Raw genomic sequence first — 19,260 nt, forward strand, 5'->3', positions numbered from 1 at the left:
AAAGTGTGTAGTCATCTCATCAAGTCCTTTTATGTTTTTGTGTTGTCTCAAAAAGCCCCTCCAATCCCAGGTATCTTTGGACCCAGCTTAGTAGTGTTGACAGCACGTCAGTAGATACAGACTATGAGCAGTATGAGCCAGCAATGACCCGTCTGTCCCTTTGTCCACCTTTCGGAGTGAGCTACGTTCTTTTATTCCTCCCATTGTATGTATTCCTGTGTGTTTTCCAATCTTTGCCTCTGAAGATGTCTGTCTGCTGTGTTGCAGCGTTTTGCGGTTGAAGCGTATGCTGTGTGTGTGTGTGTGCAGATCAGTGCACTGAATGTCTGCAGGATGATTTGCAAATTAAAACGATGCTTGTGTGCATCATTTTATATCCAGATTCTCAGAGGTACAAAACAGACGTGAACCCTTTGACGAGGCCTTCAGGTCTTGACAACCTCATTGAGGAAGGTGCATCGTTACCAAAGACGCAACTAGATCAGCTATGACAGAGGTGATCAGCTATGACAGAGGTGATCAGCTGTCACAAAGTGCCTCCTTTGTCATAGCTGATCACCTCTGTCACAGGTGTAAAAGTCAACAGCCTTTCCAACATGCTATGCTTTGTTAGAAATTGATACGTCAATTGTTTACAAGTTCTGTTTTACATGTAAAGCTTGTAATTGTGTAGTGTTTGTTTTTGTATAAGAATGCCTCATTTTTTTTATATTGGCATTAAATAATTACTTATTATTTCACAGAGCACTGGTATCCTGCAGTTTGTGTTAACTGTATGGGGATGGGATGGTTTCTGAAACTGACTGAATATGGCACATCCCCACCTAGAATATTTTCCACCAGCCTGCAAAGAACTGTCAGAAGCCCTCGTGGATTTCCTGTGACGTTTGCTGCTGTGACTATGAGAAACTGGATTGTCACCCATCATATTTTAGCAGCACACAGTTTGGGAACAAACAGGAGAAGAAATGTGACAAAATGTATGAAGATACATTTAGATTCTTTTATACATTTTGTGCTGACAATCAGTGGCGGCTGGTGAAAAATGTTCTAGGTGGGGCTGATGTGTAAGTATATGTGTGCATGAATTTTTCCAACAGAGGGCGCTGGTGCTGTAGAGGTGATACAATACAGACTGAACACACAGTTTATTTCATTTGGAACCACTTGGGATAAAAAATAAATGAGTGGAGAAACACAATGAATTCAGATGCAATCCAAAGTACAGTCACTGAATGGTCGAATGGTGTTCATCCTTAGAATCAGTGTTAACACTGAAGCTGCTCTGGTGGCTCGTGGTGACACTGTAGTCCTGATATTGATGCATTTCTGCCAAAGCCGCTTCACTTCCTCCTGCGATGCACTATGGTAAATAGGAAGTTCTGTCAATCAAATATCGAACAAGAGAGGAAGCCACACTAGTTGTTGCAGGCAGGCTCAGCAGATAAAGAGACAATAGAAGCTGTTTTACTTTCTGTCTACAACATGCAGCTACTAAAATGCATTTTAATTGTCCAACTGAGCTGTCTTTGTCAAGGTAATGTTTCATTTTTCTATAATTATTTATAATAATATAATAATAATTATAACATAATAATAAAATATAATAATAATATTTATAAACCAGATGTTTAAAAGTTGGTTCTGCTGTGAGTTATTGATTTGATTAAGCTTTACGTAACCAGCTGATGTAGCTGAGACAATAATATATATTTTCTGCCTATCTAAAGTTATACTTATATTTAACACTATTTTTTCCAAATGTGTTTACACCTTAGTGGTTATCACTTAACTGACCTAAACGAACGGTTGTATAAACATAATAATGTTATTATATTTAAAATAAAAACAACTGAAAGGAGGTTATTGTTGTTACTGAAGGAAAATGCTGGTATTGTTTTATGTTTTAATATTTTTTGCCACTATTCATCATAAGAAAAGTCTGTAATACTATAAATTATGGATAAATATGGATAAAGAAACTGATTTAGGAATAAAGTAGAAGAAATACAAATAACATAGCGTTTGTTCGGTATTCTGTATAATTTCCACACAAATCTTTTAGCACAACCGTAGAGCATTTTATTTCACTGCAACTCTGACAAATAAACCTTTTAATCATTTTAATCTTCTGCTCTTGATGCTTAAAAGTGTAAAATCAAGTTTCCGTGGATGATAGTCAGGCACTGAGTTCTACAATAAGAAGCTAAATGTGGTGTTAAGTCAAAATGTGTCAGATTACACAACTGCACTTCACGCTGAAACACATTAAACAGACTCGGTCAAGCGGTTATTCCCGTGGTTGTTTGATGTGGTGTGCCATGTGTTGGCCTGTATAGGTTTGATGTTTACACTGCTGCTGACAGTGAGAATCTGCTCCCATCTTCTTTTCAGCTTCACAGAATTCATCCACACCAACAGCCCCAACTGATGTGCAGGTGACGGCAGAAGAAAAGGAATTTAACAGTAAGTTTAATGTTGTTTTTCCTTGCTTACACATACACACAAACACATAGCTGAATAATTTTGTGCACTACTTTTTGTCCACAATCAGAATAAACACTTCAAGCAGAGGATGAACGAATATTTTTGCTCTTATTGCCACAGGATGTGGGGTGACCTGTTTCTCACATCTCTGTGAATTTTGCATCTGCAAATCAAAAAGTAAGATAGCAAAGCATTCTCCCACACAGACTGTAGTTTGCTCTGCAAGAGACCCTTGCTGCTCTCTGCATGGCTTTGTTCTCAGCTGCATGCACCTGAAGCTGCATAGTTTTGTCCTAGAAACACCTCAGTTCAGTACATTCAAGTATCATATTACCTATGCTTAAGGCACGATGTCAGTGATGATAATAAAATAAGCTATGATTCTCTATCTTATGATACTGCAAGAAGGAATAATAATTAACAAACATAATTAATTAGAAGTAACAACATGGTCACCTGTTTATTTTTGTTTTCACTCGAGCATCAAACGTCTCAATCTGCAGTTTTAAAAAAATGTGCTATTTCCTGTCCTGTGTGATAAACCTTTGCTTCAGACCAGTGCCCAGCTGCTGACTTTGGGTTGAGTGGACAGGAAGTCAGAAAGTATAAAGTCTTTTAATGGAGGACGATAAGAAAAAATATTTAAAAAATGAAATGCTTTGACATGCCTTAGATTAATAAGGCGAGATGTGGTGAGATGTTTTTTGTGTAATCTAACTGCCAGCTACATGTGAGAAATGTTACTTAATGTAACATTTAAAAAATATTATAGAAAATAAACCACACAACGCCATTCTTTTTCTGGAACAATCATTACATAAATCGTTTTTCCTTTTCTCCCTCTGTGTCCTCAGGTGATCCCTATATTCACAAACTTGCTGGAAGATGCCAGTTCACACTGAAGATGCCTGGAAACATGAGCAGTGATGAGGTGCCATTAACAGCAGGCTCCACAGATCTGTTGGTGGAACAGATCTGTCAGGATCTTGACTGTGGGAACGTCTATGAAGTGACTAAAACCAGCTTACCTCACAATACCACCTGCTTTGACCACTGTCTGCACCAAGATGGGCGTTTGCAGAACTGTTCACAGAGCAAGGGAAGTAACTGCGTGACGATTACTGGAGCTGTCTGTGGTGAGAGTTCTCCCTAATATGTTTCATAGCTACACAGAAATCTGCTGGTTTCTATCATTTTAAAGCAGAACTGGTGAAAAAAGAAACTGTAAGATATTTTATTTGTCCAGCACAAGCTCACTGCTTTTTAAATAACAGCCTGTCCCTGTTTATGTTTTGATGTGGGCATTGGTAATTAAGATAAAACTACAGGGTGTCAAGTACATGGATAGTCTATAAGTCTGCTCTAAGCTGCTTTAGATTGGAGCTTTAATATTGTAAAATTAAACATATTTAATTAAAAAAGATAATTAGGTATCTATCTTTTCAACAAAGACAAAGGATAGCAGAAAAGACTTTAAATGCTTGTGCAGTAAATATTTTATTGATATTTCAGATTATTCTGCTCTAACTAAAGTATTGGAGAACAAATTCACTGAAAGTTCATGGAAAAAAATCAGATATCATGAACAAAAGCAGACGATGGGATAAAAATGAATCAAAAGTAAAAACACATTATAGCTTCAGACAGCTAGTACGATGGCTGGCTTGGTTTGGCAGTACACTATATATATATATTATTATATGATTCTATATATATATATATATATATATATATTATATATATATATTATATATATATATATATATATATATAATATACTATATATATAAATATATATATATATAACATGTACAGTAACTATCAGCACTAGAGATCATCTCTTCTAGATTATCAATCCAGTCAGATATGATTAAATATGATGATTAAAATGTAGGGTGTTATGTCTCTCTTTTATTGTCTAATTAGTGTATGTAATCAAATGAACTGCCAGCTATCTCAGTCGTTCATCATAAGCACATTAACTGACAGCATGTTAATGTCCTCAGGCCACCAGGCTGTGCGGCTGGTTGGAGGAGCAGACCGCTGTGCCGGACGGGTGGAGTTGTGGAGAGATGGGAGATGGGGCACGGTGTGTGACGACCAGTGGGACCTGCAGGATGCTAACGTGGTGTGTGCCCAGCTCGGCTGTGGTTATGCCCTCGAAGTGACGGGACAGGGTGGCTCCTTCCCCCCCGGCAGAGGACCCGTCTACCTGGATGAGCTGAACTGTACAGGCAAAGAGAAGAACCTGTGGGCCTGTCCGGATGCACAGGACGAGCCTGACTGTGGACACAAAGAGGATGCTGGTGTCATATGCTCAGGTCAAAGTTCAACAAACATATTCATACATACAGAAAAATAAGGTTAAGTATTAAAGTGCATTCTATAAGTTTGACTACTAACTTTGGAGTGATTGAAGGCTCCTGATAGAGATAATAAATGAAATGCAAACCTCAAAGTTTGTAAAAGCAGACTCCAGGCTGGCTCACTCAGGAATTACTAACTTAGAATGAATCTGCAGCAGATAATGTCATATTTATTTACCTATGAAAGTTCAATAGTTTGTATTTTCTGTGTGTCTCTGTGCAGAAATGAGAGCAATCAGACTGACTGGTGGTCTGGACCGCTGCTCTGGTAAATTGGAAGTCCACCGTAACGGCAGCTGGGGAACAGTGTGCGATAACTGCTGGAACCAAAACCTCGCCTCCATGGTGTGCTCCATGCTGCACTGTGGTGCACAGGCAGTGAAAATGTCACAGTTTGTTCCTCCGCTCTTGCACAACAACGGGACGCTGTGGTATTATAGTTGCAATCCAGGGGCTCAGGATCTGTGGAAGTGCGCGGAGTACAACAGTGTACAGCACCTGTGCTTGTACTCAAAAGCATCTGGTGTCATCTGTAACGGTGAGTGACAACGTTTTTGTTTGTGGGTATTAATGAAGTATGTTTGGTGTAACAATAACTACATGAGTCCAACTGGCTTTGTATGAGACATCAAAAATGTAAACACAGTAAAATACTTTTTTTTACTTGTTGAGCTCTTGTATAAGATGATTGCATTATTTGACTTTAAATACAGGTGACAAATCTAACATGGTTTATGTATTTATTATTAAAATAAGCACACTTATACACACTATAGCCACATAAATACAATACACACACACACACACACACACACACACACACACACACACACACACCGCTCATCTCATTAAATGAACAATCGAGTACGTAGGGAAGAGAAACAAAATAGTTTTTCATTATTTTCAACAGACATTTAGAGAAATGCAAAATGATAAATCACAATTCCTCAAGAATTCATAGCAAACATGATTTTATTGTCATTAATAAAAATAAATACTTCTTCTTAATAAACATCAAACATTGTCTGAAAGACCTCCTTAAATTATCTGATTATCCAGACTGTATTAAAATACTTTTTACTTTTTAAAAAATATAATTTTTTATTTAACTTTGGTTCCTTAAATATTTGTAGATGCTGTTAACTGTTAACAAAAATTTCAAATGAACTTTTAGTATTATTTTGAACCTTATGCACTGGATATATGTTCTGTATGTGGTGTTATGAACCTGTATTATTCGGCCTGCTGTATAATTCTACTAGAAATATTAAATATCATTTTGCTTCTATAGCAGGTGAAAATATGATTCTATGATTTCAGCTCATATACAAACTGTACTGAACAAATATTTGTGTCCTGCAGGTTCCCTCGGGTTTCCTACACCCACCACAGCCAGCACGACAAATGCAACTTCGGGATGGACGACTGGTAAATATTCAGGTTTTTACTTTAAGTGTTCTTTCACTCTTTTATGAGTGAATTAGTGTTCAAACAAACACATTTTATTAACCACGTGTATGATGTTTATCTTTTCTTTCTGTCCATCCCACAAGCTGCACTCCCAGTCCATCCTGCTGAAGGCCTCTCCTTACCATCTATAGAACTTCTCAGCATGATCGCTCTGTGTCTGGTGCTCCTTGTTTTTCTGATCACAAACACGGTGCTCTGCTGCCATTACAGATCAAGACACGGTTGGTTCCCCCTCACTCACAGTCTGTGATTTAAAGACGAGCATTTTAACATGTGAAGATGCAGCTCGGTACTTAATTTAAGATAACTCCTAGAATCTCAGGTGTGTTTTTGCCATCAGGATCTATAAATTAGTATTTTAGTTACTGATTTAATGTTGATTTAGTTCCAGGTTGGTCTTTGTAGCTTCACTGTGTGCGTGTGCAGAGTCAAACAGTAAAAGGCTGTTTGTAGACTTGTATCTGCTGAAGCGGGAAGTTTCTCTGCACTCACCCTAAAAGCTTGAATTTAACACTCACAACGCAGCAGCAGGATTTAGCTTTGAAGCTAAACCTCCACTAGCAATGGACTTTTCAGTAAAGTATGAGATATCGTGTTTCAAAACACACTAGATCTAATTTAGTCCCATCTCTTCAGTGTATTGATAATCCGAGCTCTGATTTTTGAGATAAACACACAGCATGAGTTACACTTTTCATGCAGTTTATAATAATTATCTATTATCTTGATAATTATGTCCACAGCATTCTTGATCCAGCAGACGCGCACCAGCTCGCGAACTTCGTCTGAACAACATCACAAAAACTACCAAGATGCTGCCGTCAACCTCATCAAGGTCACTACCAACCCAGCTCAGACAGACGGTAAGTAGCTGTTTTCTAAATCGGAAAGTGAATGTGTAAGCAGAATTTAATACTAACACAACGCTGTCTTTTCTTTCTTTAAACCTTGCATATAGTATGTTTTTGTATGCATGCATAGTGCAGAGAATGTTGCAGAGTGTTCAAAGTGTGTAGTCATCTCATCAAGTCCTTTTATTGTTTTTGTGTTTGTCTCAAAAAGCCCCCTCCAATCCCAGGTATCTTTGGACCCAGCTTAGTAGTGTTGACAGCACGTCAGTAGATACAGACTATGAGCAGTATGAGCCAAGCAATGACCCGTCTGTCCCTTTGTCCACCTTTCGGAGTGAGCTACGTTCTTTTATTTCCTCTCCATTTGTATGTATTCCTGTGTGTTTCTCAATCTTTGCCTCTGAAGATGTTCTGTCTGCTGTGTTGCAGCGTTTTGCGGTTGAAGCGTATGCTGTGTGTGTGTGTGTGTGCAGATCAGTGCACTGAATGTCTGCAGGATGATTTGCAATTAAAACGATGTGCATCATTTTATATCCAGATTCTCAGAGGTACAAAACAGACGTGAACCCTTTGACGAGGCCTTCAGGTCTTGACAACCTCGTTGAGGAAGGTGAGTCATCGTTACTGCAAAGACGCTACACTTTGCAGATCGTGATAATATTTCCACTGTATAGTTCTGCTGTTCTTAAGAATCATCAGAGGGTAGAGGGTGGCACAAATCTTGACAGTCTGAATCATGGCAGGGACTTTCTTCATTTGTTCATAATAAACCTACACACACACACACACAAACACACACACACACACACACACACACACACACACACGTGCACACTCAAAGAAAAACAAAAAATAAAAGAAATATGACTCTGCTAGTATTTAGTATTACATCCATTGTAAAGTCTCTCGTACGCTCAAACACCTGTAAATATTTTTCGTGGGTGACAATATAGGCATTTATATTTGACTTTATAAAGAAACACCTTTTCTATTTAAAAATAGTCTGGCATTAAACTAACTAAAAGGGATGATGTAACTTATCCCTTATTATCCCTCATCATTCTTTGTTTTTACTATCATATACTGTATGTTTTCATTTTTCAGACACTGAACCCAAAGAAGAAGTGATGGGAGTCTTTTCAAGCTATAACGGTAACCCAGCAGATCAATATGCCCGAGTGTCAAAGATCTCAGTGGATTCATTTGATAGCTCCAGTACCTCCTCTGGGGAATGCTACGAAAACACAAACAACTATGTCACCCCCGGTCAGTGCAAGTCATTCACCTGCTTCCCTTCAACCAGTCCTTGTCGTATAGTTACTGCAATTAGCAGCTGTTTACTTAACTTAAAGTTTGGTAATTCCACTTTAGATGTTTTGAGCAGTAGTTTTCTTTTATAAAAGTAATAATTCAGCATGACTATGACACAGGTGTGCCTTAAACTGGTCACAGTAAAATGCCACTCTGAAATGTACAATTATTTTGAGAAATGACATTCATTGGGCACCTAATTATGAATATTTCACGTAAGATATAGATAGGCGGGAAAAGTCATGATCTGATTAGCTAGTACTCATAGGTCTCGAAATGCTAAACTATTGCTTACTACTACTACTAAGATGTAAATTAGGATCCACCATCTGAAATTGACTAATCATTTAGTTCTTTAGCTTTTTTCATCCCACAGCCTAACTAATACTTTCTGTACAGCCCCTAAACTAAATCTGTGGGTAGATTATAGTCAAAAATCCCACTCATGACTGTAAAGGAGAAATGAATTTTCACTTCTTCATGTGGGAGGATATGAAAGAAGAAAGACATGTAAACGGTCTCAACAATCTAAATGACAACCAAACGTGTGATCTGTGCTCTCTCACATTACAGAGCCAGGACCGAGCCAGTCCTACACTGTGAATGAGCCCGGTGATTTTCCGAGTGGCTACAGGAATAACCAACAAACAACAGACCAGCATTGGCTGAATCCAGGTGAATATCACTAAACAGATGTTGCAGCCACAGATGTCACATTTACTTATATTTGTTATTGTCTGAACACTAGCTGAGGTAGATGACGGCATCTACTCCCCTGTGAGCCCCGATCAAGACCCGTCATCTGATGATGACTACGATGACATCGGCGCCTAATAGTAAAAAGAAGAGAAGGTTTGTGAAATCTCCAACTCCAGAACTGCACTGAAGGAAACGTGTACTTTAAGACCAAACACCTGTTTAAAGTGAGAGAACGCAATAAGCACCAACTGAGTGATTTTCAGACTAAACTGTTTAAATTTATAATAAAAAAATAAAATAAACAACTACATTTCACGATGTACAGTAGATGGATCTGACTGAATGTGGTGTAGAAAAGAATTTCATGACCGACTTTTGTTCTACAAACTATCAGAGTACTGTTTCCTGTAAGCTGCAGTATTATTAGGTCAGTTTACAGCTGTGGTGGCCTCGAAATGTGACCTACTGTATCACAATGATGTGAGCACAAAACTGTTTTGCAAACACTTGCATGGTGCATTGAATGATGCTCAGACACCAGATAGTCAGATACGTTTACGTCACAAAGGCATCCAAGGAAAGAAGAACCAAAAATCAAACGCGGTGAAACTGAGAAGTTAAAGTATCTTTTATTGTTCTCTGAATGTAGTAAAGAAACTGTAACATATGTGTGTGTTTTTAGATTTTTAATATTTAATGTGTGCATATGAGTTTTCTGTAATAAGTAGTATGTGTTGTGAATAATGTGCTGATCAAAGTATTGAGATCCAACATAATCTCTATAGTTATGATGTACACTTCATGGCCAAAAGTATGTGGACAAGATTGCTAAGAGTATTAATCTGCTGCTTTGACAGACTCAAACTCTTTCCACAACATTTCTGTGAGGTTGGACAATGATGTTGGGCTGTTAGGGAGAGAAAGCAAGCCAAGTTTAGCACATTTCATCACAAGTCAGTGTGCTTTACATTAAAATATAAGCAAACAACCAAACCACCCAAATTATTATCCATAAAAGTTGTAAGTTTGTCTGTTTGGGCATGGGTGGGTCATACTAAAGGTGTTGGATGGAGTCGGTCAAGTTGTTCCTCACCAAACAGACTCATATCTCTACTGAGGTCACGTTGTGCTCAGGAAAAAGCCTCCAAACCGAGACAAAAGCATGTGTCCTTATACTTTTGGCCATATACTAAATTCAAACAATGTGCTAATGTTTGCAACACTGTGTAAGCAAAGTATTGAGTTCCACCACAAGGTGGCACTACAAGCTTGGAAGTAACTAAAGTGCCTGACTGAAGTGAAGCCCTCACATGTAAACTACAGAGAAAAATAAAAGTTGTAATCCCATAAAATATTTGCTAAAGCAATGTTTTCTAGGCTGTAACACTTTATCTCTTTTTTTAATAAATATCCATCCGTGCTGAGTGAAGGAGCAGTCAAAATAATGCACTGTGAAAAAATTTAAGAGGAGAACTCTAGATCCTGATCAGGGGCCAACATAAACCATCAGTGCAGTTTGAAACCAGACCTGGCACGACTCTTCTTGGTCCATTACATCTGCAGCAGCTGCAGAGCATCAACGCTTCCTCCTGATCCAAAGTGATGCCTTGAATCAAAGTGATGTCTTGTTTTGTAGAGGTAAATATGACAAACTGCTTCAAAGCACCTGTAAAACTTCTGATAGGGGTGTAGCAGTGGTGAATGCATAGATAAACATGGATTAGCTTCAGCTCAGCTAACGTGAGAAGTGGGAGTGATGATGCATTAGACTGATAAGCAGCAGAATTGGGTGTTTTTTGACTTGAAGGTATTTGGCAAGGAAGAGGAGGAGGGTAAGTGTGCGGAGGCGAGAGGAGGGGGAGGATGGAGGGGTGAAGCTGAGGAGAAAAGGAGGAGTTGGACGGCGAAGTCGGCAAAGATAAAACATGTCTGAGAGAATCATATATTACACTCAAATTTAGTCCAGAGCCCTGCATCGAGATAAACAGGCGAATTAACGACCAGATCTCCTTATGAAACTCAATCTCTTTCACATGCCAGAGAATCCAGCACACTCTCTCACACACCAACCCACACACCACTTAACAGAGATTCCATCTAAAAGTATGCAGTTTGATATATTACAGATCCTCCTTGAACAGTTTGCTTTTGTTTTATTCTGCTCTCAAAGATTGATAAGTCAGAATCTTAAAATCTGTGGATTTACAGTCCTGATTAACATCAAGGGAAAGAAATGTAGCACACTAGTATTTCAAGTAGCTTGTAGTATTTGGGGGATTAGAAGATCAACCCTCTGTTTTTACTTTGTTCATTAAATCAGTTACACACAAAGGATTACGGCTCCATAAGTCCGTAAGTTGCTTAAAGTGTCCTGACAACTGATCCAGGCCGAGTTTAAACTTTTGAACTCTGTTTGTTGCAGGAGGCCTGGAGACGACAGTACCTGCCTGCAAACAATAAGCGGCACAAACTAGAACCTGATATTACACAAGTTCACATGAAGGACACTTTTGAGATCCAAAAAATTCATATAAACAATATTGCAACAATGTCCAGCTCCATTTTTTTCCATCTTTTATCCCTTTAAAGCACGAGGGAATCTGTTGACATTAATTAATCAATTAATTAGACACTAGCTGTATCAACTATTTATTGAGTGCTCCTTGTTTAGTTGTCAGTTCATGGCCTCATTGTGTATTTTCAAGTGATAACAGGTGGTTGTGTATGAGTATTGATATATTGTTGAAAGCTCCAGAAATAGTAGAAGTAAGTGAACTTTGAACCATTCTCAAACATCAAATGAATGATGCTTTTAGCTCCACCTTTGTAGCTTTTCTGTCATTATTTTGGTTTCACAACACATTTACTGTTTGGCCAGATCTCCCACGATGACTGTGACTGTAGAGAAACTACAAATCCCATGAAAAATGTTTGTTTGGTTTCTTTTAGCTGTAACTTTTGCTGGTGGAGTCTGTTAAAGGCCACTAAACAACCATTATATTGTTTTTATAAAAGCTACAATCCTTACGTAGACGCGGAGCAGGCTACACGACATACTAACCTGTCAACTTGTTTTGGAGTTTTCTGCCTCCTAGTGGCCAAACAAGCCTGATTCTTGCAGCTTTGGTAGAACTTCTGTTTAGAAACCTTCTTCCTAAAGTATATGTGTACAGTCTGTGTCCATTTGGGGGATAAAAAGACATCACATCACATTATTGAATAACTTTTTACCAAACATACCGTTTTCAGTCTCACACCTCTGCAAATACTTTAAACCAGATTTCGTGAACAATTACAACAACAGAAAGAAGATGTCAGACTCTCACATGTCTAATTAGAGCCTTAGTTCACTGTGACCTTGTAGGTTTTGCTCTTGACTTGGCCTCTGTATTGCCACTGCTGTTTGATTGCCGGGGACATGTTGCAGGATGGACTGCAGCCAGTGAAATGCAGTGAGGTCATCAGTTTAGGTAGAGCCCCAGATGGTTACAGACCCGGGTGAAAAATCCACTCCAGCTTATTAATCAAAGCCTTTTCTCCATCGGCCTAGCAATGGCAAAGATTTATACTAAAGCCATTAAATTCACTAATATTCCCCCCTCCTGATTAGTCATTCTCACAGTGAATCAGTTGGGCTGTAAACGACATTACAGCCTGCTGGGCTGGAGCTCGGGTGTGCTTGCGAGGCCCGGTAATAGTGTTGATTACTCTTCACTCATTAGGTTGCTTTCACTGCCGCCGCTAAGCCCTCATCAGGAGGTTTTTGGCTGAGTGGCCGGGCAGGGGCCCTGATCCAATTCACCTTTAAAGTTCAGTGGACCTGTCTGGGTTGCCACGGGTCAGTGCATCGCTCTCCATGCTGTGCACTCCCAGAGAGGCCCTCATTACCTCATTTCCTGTTACTACTGTACCAGACAAGCATTTGGATCTCATGGTTTTGGTAAAGTTTGCTATGTTTGTCACAGATGGTAAATTAAAACTCCGGAATAAAGCACTTGTTGACTTTATGCCTCTGGAGAAGAATGAACATGATAATCAGTCATAATTATCAGTTGCTATGGTGGACCCGATGTGCAAAACACAACGCTGGATGAAGCACGTTAACAAAAGAAAAGTCACAGAACACAGTTATACAGAGAACAATACATACAATACATCCCTACAAACACGTCATTATAAAAAACAAGAGAGAAGACATGAACAAATCAGAAAACGCAATAACATTTTAGAAAACGCATGAACAAAACTAAAGAAAGAACAGAACTGCTGACCTAAACCTTGATTTTCTACCCACTAAAACTCACTTGGTTAAATATTTGACCCAGTCTAGGTTAATAAAGCACTGAGCCACTACTGGATTCACTTCCTGCAGTACCCATGGGTTCTTTTGGCCCAATGCTGGTGTTATTTTTTCATATTCCTGTTGGGTTACACACCCAGTTTAAACCAGGATTGTTTTGACCCAGTGTTAGACACAGGATTTCAAAGTTTTACCACAAAACTGTCACAAATAATTCTTAGTAGACACGTAAGTTTAAAAAGAGCTCACCATTCACACGGACACTGGGTTTTCTAACCATGGATACTGGGTAAACTTTAACTTAACACAGTCTTAGAAAATGTTGCTGAGCTTTCGATTTTACTAACGTGTTTCATTTAGTGCTGTTGGGTTTTGCACCTCAGGGCCATCGTACCTTGCTCATAAGACACATTTATTGGTCTGTATAAAGAAATGAATCCCAACTTGAAAGCTTGCCTGGCAGTGCAGTGTTCATTAACGTTTTTTTACTTCTTAGCACCTCGCTGCAGTTAACAGTCTGTGGCCTCTTCCCCACCAAGACACATTCATGTAGCTGCCAATCAGGTCAACGCTGCAATTAAGCTGCTTTAAACTTGTTCAGTGGTGCTTGGAGGCCGTAAAAATACTTCCGTTTGAGTGTCAATGGGAGCCTGTGGTGGTTAACGCTGCATTCATGGGAGAATACATTGTGTCTAGTTAATGTAAGTAGTCTGGTCAGCGGGTCAAAAGGGCAAGATGACTGAAGGATACGAGGATGTGCCGGCGTTTACGGCTGTCTGGGATAAACGCCAATAATTAAGTTTCAGAGTACTGTGTTTTTTTTCCTTCTTTACTCATCCAACGTTCAAATTTCTCAAGCGAGTAAGAATTTATGGACACATTTCCTTGTTTGTCACCGACCAGATGGACTGAAGTTTATGAGTGTGCGGTGCAGGTCGGACAGTGGCATCTCGCTCTGAGCACCAGTCAGTCAGAGCAGGCGTCATCAATCTTGGTCTCCAGTGAATGGTAGATTGGCTGCCATAAACCGGGCTTGATTGGAGTGCACTGTTCCCTGCAAAGGAGTTTTCAGGCCAAGGGAGGCATGGAAACAAAACCCCGCAGATACAAACAATGTGTGTGGGACACTGTGAACTGGACCACATTGTAGGGTGGTGTACTGTACGTGTTACATGCCAGTGTTCAAGCCACAGTTTAGGCATGGCCGGACTGACTTGTCCAAGAGCCCTGGGGCAAGAGTTTTCTGTGGGGCCCCTGTTGAATTAACAGGATTTTTAAGCTAGTGGTCATTTGATGTAACCCAAATTAAGTTCTTGTAACTTTTTGTGCAGAGCCATGACATCAGGTAATAAGTTGCAGCTGATATTCCACTTTAATAGTGTAAATTAAGAGAAATTAACACAAAGTTTCTGGACTTAATATGCTCATTTGGCAATCCAGCCTTTAATTTAGGACACACAATTCAGCAAAACAAATGCAAACAATCATAGCTCTGCTTTAAACATTTAAAACACCCATATCTAATTGATGGTCCACAGATTGGACTCCACTCCACCACTGCCTGACAGACCCCTTTCCCAGCCAACACTTTGACTAACTGATAACATTTATGATGACTCAGTTCCATTCAAGTATTCTCAGTGAGCCAGCATGCACAATGTGGTTTGATCCAATGCACAAAAACAAAGAGCTGATGTCACTTGTTGCTGGGTAAAATCACGACTTCCAGTCTCAGATCAGCTGGTGTGTTGCAGTCACAGTCTTTAATGAACGGATTAGTATGTTCTTCATAAGGACGGCTGTAAACCAAAAGTAGAACATGTTGACCGAGCAGGTCAAGATAAAAACAAGATATACCGTACAACAGGTCATCTTGCAGAGGACTCTTGTTAGTGGGCAGTTACATATGCATATGAGGAGCAGTGCAGTGTGCTGACAGGTGATGATCAGGTGACCATGCAATGGTGCGTTTGGTAATCATGAGTTGTATATTGTGAAAACGTGATCTCCTTAATTAATTATGAACAAATAAAATTATTAAAAGTTGAATTTAAATGTCACTAAGTTCATCAGAATATTTACACTCATATCTTCAGTGACCCAACAGGTCAAACATTTTGTTCTTCCAATACTTTGGTTCATGATTTAATACCTGCAAAACTGTGGACTGTGTTAAGAAATGTGGAGACATTTCATACCAGATTAAAATCAGGTCCAATCAGGCTCGTTTACAGTTCAGTCTCTGGGCACTGCCTTCGATGATTAAATTAATAATACATTTAAAACAATGAGTTGACCCCGAGCTGGAGATCAGTTTGCTTGCTCCATATGAAAACCGAACAGAAATGTTCTGAACACATCACTCCGTGTCAGTGAGTGTGAGTTACTGGCGCTGTAGCATTAACGTATGCACAGGAAAAGCTACACTTGGCACAGACGGCACATCAGGCCAGGTGAGGGGCTTGCTGTGGGTATGAGTCATCTCTGTTGTCATGGTTACACGGCATCGTCATTTGTTTGTGCGCCCCAGGCGAGGTCATTAATTACAGAGTCAATCTGGGACAGCCTTAACAGGTCATGGACATAAATGTGAATGCAGACGTTTGTGCCAACAGAGTTCTCGATCACGGGAGGGAAACGGAGGAAGAGAAACGGGACAAAGAAGAGGAGGAGGAGGAGGAGGAGGAGGAGGAGGAGGAGGAGGAAGAGGAGGCAGCGAAGGGCAGCAAGGACTTTAAGTAACCAGACACATACATAAGTGTAAAAGTTGAGCTTCACAAAAATATTTTAGATTATTTTAAGTGGGGAAGAAGAGGAGTTTTGATGGGTGGGAGACTTTTATATAATCTTTTACGGACAAATAATACTGACGAATAATAGTTTCTAGTTACTTATAAAAATTTCAATGATTTCTTTGCTTCCATAGAGGTGATCAGTTTTTTGTTGAGCACATGATCTCCACATCGAATGAGGTCACTGCAAGACTGATAGCATGGCATGGTAGGTGATGGTGAGTGAGCTCAGCCAGCCGAGAGTCGAGGGACTGTGTGTATATGTGTGTGTGTGTGTGTGTGTGTGTGTGTGTGTGTGTGTGTGTGTGTGTGTGTGTCTGTCCGGTCAGCCGCTCCATGCCACCAGCTTAACCTCTGGATTCTCCACATTCCAGCCCAAATTCAGGCACAAGTCTCGCCGTTGGTCCATTTAAAGTGATTGACGTTATTTGCTACCATTAGGCACTACTATGTAATTGACCTTTGACCGCTCACAAGTGACCTGTTGAAACAGCTTTAAACCAGATCGTCTAATCTCCATGGGAAAAGCCCTCAATCTAGACTTAGGGCTCTAAAAGCAATCAACACCTAAAGGTGAAAGAGGGGAGCCGAGGTCACTGCCAGCAGATCGCTCTGATCCAGTCGGGGGGCGATGACGATCATTTTGTTCAGACTCACGGAGCCGCACAAACACGTTTCATCACAAAAACAACTCAGTGCTTCATCATGCAAAGACAATCCATACTGTAAAAGTATTATCAAGGATCAAAGTTGCTACTTTCTACCATAATTCTTAAATTTAAATGAAATCATTTTGCATCATCATCTTCCTCAGATGCTTGGTGTTTTATTTTGTATCTTACACTTAACAATAATGAGTTAAGTTCATTTGCCATTTATAAGTTGGAACAAAGCAAATTTAAGTAAATACAATCAAACTTAACTTCACAAGTAAAACAAACCTGAAATTAATAGTCTTGGATTTGGAGATGAAAAGAGGACAAAACAAAAATATAAAATCCAAATACAAGTCCTTCTATAATTCCCAGATTTGTTAACAGAGCTAACTAGCTCCAGTTTGTGCCTCTTATTTATTTGACATCACATTGGAGTCAGCACGCCATTTCAAAGCCTCATATGGACAAAAACAAATGTTCACACAAGACCTCCAAGTCAGAAGAATATGTTGTTTGTTCACATCCTCTAGAATTACACATGGAAACACGTAAACACGATAGTGTGTATACAAAAAAAATCTAAAATAATAAAATGTGACATGAATATAACTCATAATAAAACTTTGTAAATTCTTGTTTCAAATTGAGCACAGACGTCGACGTCTGCAGCTATCAGTTTTGTTTGGATTTGTAAGGAGCTGTAATTTGAAAAATCTGTTAAAAGAATTCTTTTTTTTATTGTTCAGCAAACAGATTTCTTTTTCAACCAGATGATTTGAAAAGCGGCTGTTTAACAACGTTCTCTGTATTTTTGAAGGTCACCGGTTCTTATGAACTCTGAGTAAATTGTGGCATTCTGAAGAGACAGTGAGCATCTTTAAGAGACGTATATCTGGGTGGGAGAAACACATTTTAAATCTGTGAATTGAAACGTTTAGTTATGGGAATACACTTCAAATGTATAAGGTAAAAAAAGAACAGACTGAGCCTTTAATCTAATTTTAAAATCTCTCACAAAAAAACAACAATTGATGCTCATAAAAGGATGAAGTTTTCATTCCTCATTGTGCCACAGTAACATGGATATTTCCAAACACCTCAACACGTTGCATTTCTGGCTGCGGGGCCTCAGCGTGTGACACTTCTTGAAATCCACTTTGGTCAAGTTTTTAGCAGCGGACGTGATACAATCTGACAGTTTGGAGGGATTATCTGAGGTTTGACAACAAGACATTGTGTCCAGTGATATTGATCAAAGTTCACGTTAATCCTGTTAATTAAAGCAAAGAATAACACTGAACAAATCCACGACTTAAAAAAGAGCCTGGATAAAAGATTTCATGAAAGATTTTGGATTTCTTTGGTAATACTTTAGTTTCTGATTTTCTGAAATGTTGCTCCTGCTTCCAGCCAGAAATGTGAAGCTGATTGACAACCTTATCAAGGCCCGAAGAGTGAAGGACCTCGAAGTAAACCTGCTTTATTAGATGAATGCACGCGTGGTGGGAGGTCTGTCTGACTTGTTGTTAATGCTCGTAAACGCTGACCTCTCCCATGCCATGTGCCTCCCAAATCCACATATGAAAAGTGGCTTACGGATCAAAACATGCTTTCATCACGGCGCTCACACTGATAAAAGCTGAGAGAGAGAAAGGACATAAAATCATCTAACTACCGTCTGTTCAGTGAAATCACTATTAGAGTCACTGCAGATGACAGTAACTAATGTAGAGTCGCTGCACAATGAACCCTCACTTCTTCTGAAAGAAGAAAAAATTACAGGAAAAAGGCCAAATCGTGCAGTATCGCACTTAACTGAGGTGCTGGAGCTGCATCAGCTGCCGGCTGTATCAAGCTGAAAGAGTCCAGCCTGTGCAAAAATCTGTTTTATTTCTAGAGCCTTTGCTCAGAAACCTTCTTTAACAGAAAGCCTGTTCGCCTGTCTATGCAAAGATTTGAATGTACAGAAACCACAGACGAAGAAAAAATAAAAATCCAGAATGTGCACATGAAAGAAATAAGTCAATAAACTTTAGTTGGATCTAACTATTCTAATCTAAAGTATTATTAGTTTTGACTAGTGACAGTTTGTAAGGTATGATGATGTCAAGAATGTAACTATTCATTGTTAATTAATCTGCTGATTATTTGATGGTTAATTGACGTCAGAAGATTAAAGATTAAATTAAAGACATTTCATTTAAAATCAGACATTTAAGAAGTGTTTTTGCTTGATAAACATTTTATCAAGTATTAAAATAAGTTTTCTGTTAAACAAATGAATTATCTCATCTTTACATGCACCATATCCAAACATTCAGTTCATTT

General features: G+C 39.1%; 1 protein-coding gene across 2 annotated transcripts; it reads left to right on the forward strand.

Moving 5' to 3' along the window:
• Positions 1-1,404: 1,404 nt before the first annotated feature.
• Positions 1,405-10,536, forward strand: LOC104933395 (deleted in malignant brain tumors 1 protein). Of its 2 annotated transcripts, XM_019277414.2 has the most exons (13): positions 1,405-1,537; positions 2,395-2,466; positions 3,342-3,623; positions 4,494-4,808; positions 5,077-5,391; positions 6,216-6,281; positions 6,407-6,544; positions 7,067-7,186; positions 7,386-7,508; positions 7,713-7,784; positions 8,279-8,440; positions 9,059-9,160; positions 9,234-10,536. In XM_019277414.2, the coding sequence occupies exons 1-13, from the start codon at positions 1,486-1,488 to the stop codon at positions 9,317-9,319; spliced, it is 1,905 nt and encodes a 634-aa protein (XP_019132959.2). In that variant the 5' UTR covers positions 1,405-1,485; the 3' UTR covers positions 9,320-10,536. The 2 variants fall into 2 exon arrangements, with proteins under 2 accessions (XP_019132959.2, XP_019132960.2); XM_019277415.2 differs by lacking the exon at positions 7,386-7,508.
• Positions 10,537-19,260: the final 8,724 nt, after the last annotated feature.

The sequence above is a fragment of the Larimichthys crocea genome, chromosome XIII (genome assembly GCF_000972845.2).
Source record: "Larimichthys crocea isolate SSNF chromosome XIII, L_crocea_2.0, whole genome shotgun sequence".
NCBI lineage: Eukaryota > Metazoa > Chordata > Actinopteri > Sciaenidae > Larimichthys > Larimichthys crocea.

Bases quoted from the DNA above. Each gene is read 5' to 3' on its own strand.
- LOC104933395 (XM_019277414.2), top strand. From the start codon at position 1,486: ATGCAGCTACTAAAATGCATTTTAATTGTCCAACTGAGCTGTCTTTGT. The intron at 6,282-6,406 runs GTAAATATTCAG...CCATCCCACAAG, and splicing joins AACTTCGGGATGGACGACTG to CTGCACTCCCAGTCCATCCT. The intron at 7,187-7,385 runs GTAAGTAGCTGT...TGTCTCAAAAAG, and splicing joins CAACCCAGCTCAGACAGACG to CCCCCTCCAATCCCAGGTAT.